Source organism: Populus nigra, chromosome 17 (genome assembly GCF_951802175.1).
Source record: "Populus nigra chromosome 17, ddPopNigr1.1, whole genome shotgun sequence".
Lineage (NCBI taxonomy): Eukaryota > Viridiplantae > Streptophyta > Magnoliopsida > Malpighiales > Salicaceae > Populus > Populus nigra.
The window spans coordinates 8660294-8669990 of record NC_084868.1 but is presented as its reverse complement, the minus strand read 5'-3'; the positions used below and the strand labels follow the sequence as shown (position 1 = coordinate 8669990).

Genomic DNA, 9697 nt, shown 5'->3' with positions numbered 1-9697 from the left:
AAGGCTAGAGGGGGAGGGGGGTTGACGGCCGTTAAGGGGGAAAGTGATTTAGGGTTAGGAATTGTTCTTTTTATACGTTTTTTTAAACCAGTTCGGTTTGGTCTAGTTCAATCGGTTTAAGCTTTTTTAAACCGAAACCGAACCAAACTGGGTGATTTTTTTTATTTTTTAATCATTTTATTCGGTTTTTTCTATCGGTTCGGTTTTTTCAGTTAATTTTTTCTCGGTTTTTTTAGTTTAATTGATTGGCCGGTTTTTTTGAACACCTTTAATTGCAGGTATCTCATTGTGAATAGTGTTGCAAGTACTACCTTGCTTGTTGTGATATTGGTTAAAGAATTGGTGATTAGCGGTGGTTATTAGCGAGAAAAATGGTGCATTTTCTGCGTAGAAAAATTTGATGTGCTCCTTATTGGTGCAACACTAATATCTTAAGAACAAAAATATATTAAGGTGAGTGTAAGTAGCTAGGAATTGTTTTTGGTATTGAACCAAGATTAAAAAAAAAAAAAAAAAAGGACAAGAAAACCTATCACTAAATTTGGCAGACCATTTAGGCTATGATCGAAAGGTGTGGTGAAGAGGATGCATTGTTCGGGCATAACCAAAAAGACATGGATGTATTTGTTTTTTTTTTTTTTTTTATCATCACTAATCACTTAAAAAAATCACAATTTTTAAACAAACCATGATAAAGTAATATATATATATATATATATATATATATATATATATATATTGAAATGATATATTCTAAGGAACACATTTTGTTCAAATAAATAAATCCAATGTTGAAAAATAATTTCATTATATTATCATGTATTTATTTTTGTCTTGTTAATCAAACTTTATGAAACCTGAAATTAAAATTAAAACAAGAATATAAAATAATAGATTCTATCCAAACCCAACATGATAAATAGATTAATTTTCCTTTTAGTTTTTTTTTTTTCAAATTGGTTCTCCCGTATCTATTTAGGTTTTATTCCTAATTCTTTAAATGTTTGTGTATTTTTATTAAAAAAATTAAAATTATGATGAAATTATAAGAAATTTATTCAATTTCTTGGCCATGTTGGATCTAAAATATTGGCCAATCAATAAATTTTTAAATTTCAATTAAACCAACATATTTAATTTCTGGAGCAAAGTAGAATGTTGGATCTAAAATAATAGCATATCAATAAATCTTTAAATTTTAATTAAGTCAATATCAAAAGTAGCCCATTAAATTTAGTACCCATATATTTCATAAATCTAATTATAGTTATCAAATCTAACTTGATTTGATAAAATCAACTCAAAGCCTAATCCAGTAAGTTAACTTAATTACTTGTCGATTTGAAACATTGTTAAGGGCAAGTTTGTTTTTTAATCATGAAAAGTTAATTTAGATAAATTTGGGTAATTCAAGTGAGACTTAATCAACATTATTTTTATTTATTTAAAACGATATTATTTTTTAAAATTTTATCCAATATAATTTTATTTTAAAAAATAATAAACATCGGTTAATCCATGGTCCCATGAGTTACCCGACTTAACTATGAGTTTGTTTAAGATTGTGGTAGCGGTTGCAGTTTAAAATGTTTTTCACTTAGAAATATATTAAAATAATAATATTTTTTTATTTTTAAAAAATTATTTTTGATATCAATACATTAAAATGATATGAAAACATAACAAAATAATTTTTAATAAAAAAATAAATTTCTTTTTTAAAAAAAGCATACACACGTAGGCCAACAACCTATGACATGAACAGGGTTATGAGCCGACTGGATCTTTATAATTAGGAGTCCATCCATATCGTACGCCTAGGCCTAGCCACTCCACCTAATTAAGAAACTAAGAACTATTCCAATATTTTGCCATCTAATGGGGGACACCATCCGTCCGTCGCCATCAAGTTCAACAACATTGCAATTGCAGACCTCCTGCCTAGTGAAGATAGAAACGAATTCGGAAACGACCGAACAGTCTCAAGATTCACATGAATCGAAGATAGGTGTGTCTAATCTAATGGCATGGCTTTGTTTGTTAATGATACTATCAACATGTCAGACAACATGGGCTTTAGACACTCGTTCTGAATCGAAGCTGAGTCACCTCACTCGAGAGCTGCTTGAATCAGCAAGAGAACCAGAGTTCTTTGAGTGGTTAAAACGGATTAGAAGGAGAATCCACGAGGACCCAGAGCTGGCTTTTGAAGAATACAACACGAGTCAACTCATAAGATCGGAACTTGACTCGCTTGGGATCGAATACAAGTGGCCTTTTGCAAAGACTGGGGTGGTGGGTTCAATTGGGTCGGGGTTGCAGCCGTGGTTCGGGCTTAGAGCAGACATGGATGCCCTCCCAATTCAGGTTTGTCTTGTTCGACTCTTCTCTTTCCTTTTCCAAAAACACGGTCAACTATACAGATGTCACGCGTTCAAACGCCATGGGATTTTCAGTTTAGTCCATAAATTTAAAACTAAGCAATTTCACCCTTAAAATAGCAAAAGGCACTTATGTCGAGTTTTTCAATCTTCCCCAGTTCAAGAAACCATGTTGCAGTCCTAGTTATGCTTAGCTGCTGCAAGAAGGCACCAGTTGGTCATTGTTGTTTAGTTAAACCACAAAAACAGGAAATGCTATTCAATCTCTAGAAAGTGTTAATCACACAATAGTCTTAATTGGGTGCAATATGAAAAGAAAATGGCGAAGCTAGGATTGGGATTATTTGTTAGGAAGCCAAAAACTAATTTACAGTGCATATTTTTTTTAATAGGACATGATTTAGTTTTATTCAAAAAAACTTATTATAAATAAATATATAATAATTTTTTTATAGGGTAAGAAGTTTAGAACAATACCAAATTAAGTCAAAATTATAAAATTAATTTTGTCTCCATAATGTGTCCACTACTTTAATTTTACTGGTCTTCATACCTATCAAATATAAATATATAAAGTATATAAGAAACATTAACTAAAACGAAGCATTATCTATGTTTGATAAATTTTAAAATAAAGTAAACAATAATAAAGAAAGATTCTTATATTTTTATTTTAATTGTGCTCGTCGTTCTTTCAGTAAATAGAAATCATCAATTACCATATTAGTTGTAAATCTTTTAGCAATTTCTTTTTTCTATATAGACAATCATATAATTTGTAAGAAAAACATCCTCCATCCGATTACAAAATCTTGTTTTAACAATCTTCATTGTTGAAAAAACTCGTTCAATAGTTGTTGAAATAAGAATTGTCAAAATAAGCCAAATCAACCTGTCAGTTAGTGGATAAATTGTTGATTTTTAAGTTTCAAAGATTCCTTGGTATAAATAAGTAATCAATGACACATTCTTTAACTTTGGATGATTGGGTGCATCAAGCTCATAATGTTGTAGTTGAAATCTCAAATGAATTTTTCTTGGTTAGAAAAATCTTCAGAATATAACATGTCAACAAGCAAGCATATATCTTCATTATTGAATAATTTGTTAGTATTTTTAGGATCCAAAGTTTGGCTCAACATAAGAAGCTTGGTCCCATGTTCATTGAATCTATAATTTAGCTTTTGCAGTTGTTGATTAATGATAGCTATAAATATATAAAATCGATGATGCTCAATTGTTACTAAATTTTTTTGATGGCAGGATCATTCCACATTAAAAAAACAAGCATCCATATTAGGAATTCAAATGTCTTCATTCTAAATTAAATTCTCAATTGTCATCTCTTAACTTTTAAATCAAAGTTTTTATGGTAGTCACCAAATGCATAGCATTTAAAATCTCTTGAGAATTTTATTGCAAAGCTTGGTAAAGCACATCGATAATTCCTATAACATTGTTTATTATATGTAAGATAAATGCAAAATCAAATGACATTATCAACTTAAATGCAAAAGTTGTATCACCACATTGAGAATAAGTAGATCCATCTGAAGTAATGTTCAAACTGTAAATTGATTTGAAGTACGAACTCCATCTACTATCGTTAGGTTGTTGCAAACCACTTACTTGATTATCTCTTTTGTCTATTTCAATCTCATCAATATCAACTAAATGTTCAACTGTAGTTGCTTAAAAGCCCGTAATCCATCATGACACTAGAAAGAAGCACTAACAGTGTTGACAATAAAAGTCAAATTCTGAAAGAAAATGTTAACATTACATACTTCTTTAGTTGCAACAATAAGAGCCAATTGTAATTGACGAGCTAAGCAATGTAAATAATATGCATAAAGACAATCATTAATAAAAAAAAACTTGCAAACCATTCCACTCTCCACATATATTATTAGCACCATCGTACTTTTGACCTCTAATATTTTGAACATTAAGTATGATGAAATAAAATAAAATTAAATTTTTTCCTTAAGAGTTGAAGCAATTGTATTTTTGACATCAATTATATCAAAAAATCATTCTCGAATAAATCCACTTCTATTAACAAACCTAGTAATAAGAGCTATTTGTTTGCTTTTAGATTTATCTCAAGCTTCATCAATAATTAAAAAAAACTTATATCACCGATCTCATGATGAATTGAAAATTGAACATTTCTAACAAAGACATGTAAAATTTATTTTTAAATTTGATGTGAGGTTTATTAAGCATTTTGTGGAGTATTACTCAAAACAAGAGTATCTACTTGTTCATTGTATGATGCTAAAAGTTCCATTATTTCAAGAAAAATTACCCTGGTCTTTTTATTCTAGCTATTCATTATGTTCTCCAAAATCACATGCTTGAAATTTAAACCAACAAACAATATTTAATATGGAATCGATTATTTAGAATTTTTTTGAGAAATTTACCTTTCAACTTCATTCTCAATATGACATGATTATTTTTTCAAAGTTTCCAAGCACCTAACAACAAATCTATGAGCTGAGAATTTAGAACTTTTTCTCATATGAGTTAAAAAATTACATCGTTCTTCATCATTAACTTTCTTCCAATAATTAAATCCTTTAATATTGAATGTGTTTGATCTTGACTTTCCAGATGACTTGTAAATAGATAGCAAGAGAAATAAAATGCAACATTTTTATCTGAATATTCAAGCTATAGAAAACTTTTGAATCAATGAGACTAAAATTGACGATGGTGTTTTTTTACCAATCAACACATATTTAGATATCAAAGGTTGATATAACTTCAAATTAATGTATTTCCTTTGAATTTCATCTTGTTGATTAACTAAGTATTCCTAAATTTAAGGATGATTTTTTGGTTTTTAAATTAAATGAGCAATGTCAATTCTAGTAGAAAACAACTCACTAATCAATACAGGTTCTTTGCAAACTAAAGTATGTTGGGGCTGCTTAGCCTTAACTTCAACATTACACACTAGAGTTGGTTAACTAGGCTGTGAGTTATCAATATTTTTTCTCTTTTCCTAAAAAAAAAGAATAAATTTTTCTTATCTTATTCATTTCATACTAAAATCAATTCATACCAAAATCAAAACATTAAGAATTCTTAATATTTCTTGTTGTAAAAATAAATACAAATGACATCTACCGAAGCAATAACCAAAACTACAAATAAATATAAAAATATTTATATGTAAACCAAACCTATAAAATATATCTAATGTATTAGTGAAAAAAATTTGACCTAGCACTCGAAGAATCTAATGTATACAAATGACATCTACCGAAGCAATAACCAAAACTACAAATAAATATAAAAATGTTTATATGTAAACCAAACCTATAAAATACATCTAATGTATTAGTGAAAAAAATTTGACCTAGCACTCTGAAGAAAAAAAAACACCACAAAACTAACATATAAAAGCAAAGTTGACATGTATAAAAAAAAAGTAATTATTAGTTCTTTTTTTTTAAAAAAAACTTACATTGAATACATAAAACAAAAAATAAAACATAAAAAATCCAAACAAATCAATAAAATATATCTAATTAATTAAAAAAATTCATCTTTAACTAGAATTTGGAAGGAAAAAATGGCAAAACTAGCAAATTTAGAAGAAAAATTAAAGCAGAACTAAGGAAAAACACACTAAATTATTGACAAACATCCCAAAACAAGAAAAAAACAAAAGATTTTAAGTTTAAACAAAAGATTTTAAGTTTGGGTTACTAGTCAACTTGTTTTGATTGAAGATAAATTAGTTTACGCGGCTCTGCCTCGGCATTTGTATTATTGTATCTATTTTTTTACCCTTTGTGTTCGGCTCCACAGAGCGAGGGGAGGCAAAGACAATTGAATTGGGAAAAGTCGTGTCTCTTTATTCTTTCCACATGCAACTATGCATAAAGTAAAGGAAAGGTCCATCTGTGTCTGTATATTCTTTCTTCGTGCAACTAAGCATAAAGTGAAAGAAATTAAAGGAATGGACCATTATTGTCCCACACATTTAACTACTATGAAATAAAAATTTTTAAAATGTTTTGCAGAGGCCCGGGTCCTGCTTGCCCCCCTACTTCTGCCTCTAATTCTGTTTATGGAAGAATATGGAAGGACAAGGACTTGAAAGAAACAAAATTGCATGGTTTCATGGTGGATGCTCCCCCACCCATATAAATGCAACCTCCATATATTTATCATGTTAGGTCCCATTTTATTTGAACGGCGGAGCAATACACCGGCAGTATCTAATAATTTCTATGTTTTCATTGCATGATAAAAAATTGCTGTACGGTTATCATTTCCCCACAAAAGTTAGGCCAGTAACTAACACTAACTGTTGGTTTGAGACCTTTCCAAACCTTAAGAGACGGTGTTAACTAATCTATTTCAGCCTTATCATTTGGAAGGAAATGGTAGAGTGGGAGCATAAAAGCAAGAATAATGGCAAAATGCATGCATGTGGCCATGATGCTCATGTAACAATGCTACTTGGAGCTGCTAAGTTGCTTCAACGCATGAAGGATGAACTAAAGGTATATGCACAGTCACAAACATTCAGGATTCTCATCCACTCTTTATTTTACTGATTTTTTATGCTTCTGAAATCTTTTCACAAGGGAACTGTTAAGCTTGTCTTCCAGCCTGGAGAAGAAAGTTATGGCGGTGCTTACCATATGCTAAAAGAAGGCGCTCTTGACAACTTTCAAGGCATTTTTGGACTGCATGTTGCACCAGAAATCCCTGTTGGCACAGTTGATTCAAGACCCGGTCCAATGCTTGCTGCTTCAGGAAGGTTTATAGCTACAATTAAAGGGAAAGGTGGACATGCTGCTCGTCCCCAGGATACAAGAGATCCTGTTGTAGCTGCATCTTTTGCCATTCTTGCTCTGCAACAGATAGTTTCTCGAGAAACAGACCCTCTTGATGCCAGGGTAACATTTTAACTTTTTTCCCCATTCTTAGGTGATTCCAAAATATGTGAATATTGATGTGCAATTGATCTGGGGAACAAGCAATATGGTCCTTGATGTTGTGATATGATCTACCGAAACTTTTTCAGTAAAGGATAGTTATACCTCATGTCAAAGTTTTTTCCATTTCCATCGCCGTATAGGTGGTCTCGGTCGGTTTCATTGAGGCTGGCCAAGCTGGGAACGTAATCCCAGAGACGGTGAGATTCGGAGGCTCAATTCGGAGCATGACTACCGAAGGACTAGTCTCCCTTCAGCAAAGGCTAATGCAGGTAACCATGTTTCAGTGATTCAAGGAACAAATAATCTAATTAACAAAAAGACTTGGTAAATGCGCATCCACTCAAAGAGTGTAGAAAATATTAGAATTTTCTTTTAAGCAAGGGTTAAGACTTCTTAATTTCTTAGTAGCTACTTATTTAATCTGAGATGAACATTAATGAAAACATTACGTGGCTAACAGATTGTAGAGATGCAAGCAGCTGTTCACCAGTGTACTGCTTCTTTAGATTTCATGGAAGAAAAAATGAGGCCTTACCCATCCACTGTAAATGATGAAGCCATGTACAAACATGCCAAACAAGTGGGGGAAGCTTTGCTCGGAGAATCTAACGTGCTTCTTGCCCCAATGACTATGGGAGCAGAGGATTTCAGCTTTTATTCACAGAAGATGAAAGCTGCATTTTTCTTCATTGGAACAAAGAATGAAACAGTGAAATCAGTGAAGAGATCGCATTCCCCGTACTTTGTTATAGATGAGGAGGTCCTTTCTATTGGAGCAGCTTTCCATGCTGCAGTTGCCATTTCTTACTTGGATGGCCATGCTATTGACACACAGTAGGAACCTGTTTATGCTCACTTGTTATTTCTTTTACGAAAAACGTCGTTAAAATAAACGGTAAGGAAACATCAATTTAGTGCCGTTTTGTCATTATGGAAAGTGTATATATTTTGATATCTCGAATGTATTCGATACTGTGCAAGATAAGTTTGAAAATTTTAATTGTAATGAAAATGATGTGAAACCATGTATATTCATCTCGCAATCCTTGATTAAGATTTACATATTAATCTTGAAAAATTAAAAATCAAGTTCCATAAAAAATATGACATATATATTACCTCTAACACTATTAAAATAAATTTTCCCCCAATGATTAGTGAATCTTGAACTAAAAATATAAGATAAAAGCTACAAAAATATAAGATAAAAGCTATAAAGATAATTGTAGTTGTTCTTTGATATCTTAAATTCAGTTCTTTAAAGATTTCCCCACACATGCCAGCAATATGCAGTAAAAATCATTAATTACCAAAAGAAAAAAATAGGTCAGGCTCGTAGGCTCTTTAAAAACAAGCTCACAAGCCTAAACTATGTGTCCAAATTTTTTTTAAAAGAAGAAGAAATAGAACGCACAATCTCTGTAGTGGTAGACGACGCGTGATGACCCTTTTTAGAATCTAGCAACAATATAAATTGTTAAAAAATTAAGGTTATTTTATATCTATAAATCTATTTTTTAATTTATTTTCACCTAAAAACATCTAATAAAAACTCTTAGAATCTCATAAAATCAATTTATCAATCTAAAACACTCAAAAACCAATTCAAAAATACAAAATCAAACTGGAAAAAAATTCTTTCTCAATCTCGATCTATTTTTTTTCCAGACAAGATGAAGGATTAAAAAGATCTTAATGGAACTTCCATCGTCAAATGGGACTCATAAACACCAAAATTATCATTTTTTATTATTGAAATTTGGCTAACCAACAACGTTCTCTCTCCTTTGTAATTTTTATGGTGACTCTCTCTCTCTCCTCTCTCAAACTCAAGGACTTCAATGTATATAAAATAAAGTTTTGGATTAAAACATATAAATGTTAAATTAAAGAAACAAAAAGGAAATTTGAAAAATTCTTATGGCCAAATCTCTTGAAAAACTGTAACACATTTAAAAAAAAAAATATGTTACAAACAATAACTTGCCATTTTACTTCCTCAATTTTGATTTCAAATTCTCAATCTCTTACAAACAATAATGTCTATTTTTTTTTCCGGTCATACAAAATGTTATTACACAATCACTTGTGATAGAAATTAATCAAAAAATAATGATTCTAGGTACTTAAATAAAAATATTAAAACTTAAGAACTATTAGTTAAGAATAATCCAAAATTTAGGATAGTTTTATCTTTTGGGTTTTGTTTTTTTTCTTGTTCCTTCAACTTAATTGGTATACAAGATAATGATATGAACCACATAATTATGTAGTCATATAATCTACACGCAAGAGAGAAAAATCTCGGAAAGCTAAATAATTAGATTTGATAGAAGTATAACATAAAGA

At 30.5% G+C, this 9697-nt stretch overlaps 1 protein-coding gene across 1 annotated transcript; it reads left to right on the top strand.

The window, feature by feature from the left end:
• Positions 1 to 1807: 1807 nt before the first annotated feature.
• LOC133676631 (IAA-amino acid hydrolase ILR1-like 3) lies at positions 1808 to 8377 on the top strand. Its single transcript, XM_062098343.1, has 5 exons — positions 1808 to 2367; positions 6782 to 6907; positions 6992 to 7306; positions 7489 to 7617; positions 7809 to 8377. Exons 1-5 carry the CDS (start codon positions 1879 to 1881, stop codon positions 8184 to 8186), a joined length of 1437 nt encoding a protein of 478 aa, XP_061954327.1. The 5' UTR covers positions 1808 to 1878; the 3' UTR covers positions 8187 to 8377.
• Positions 8378 to 9697: the final 1320 nt, after the last annotated feature.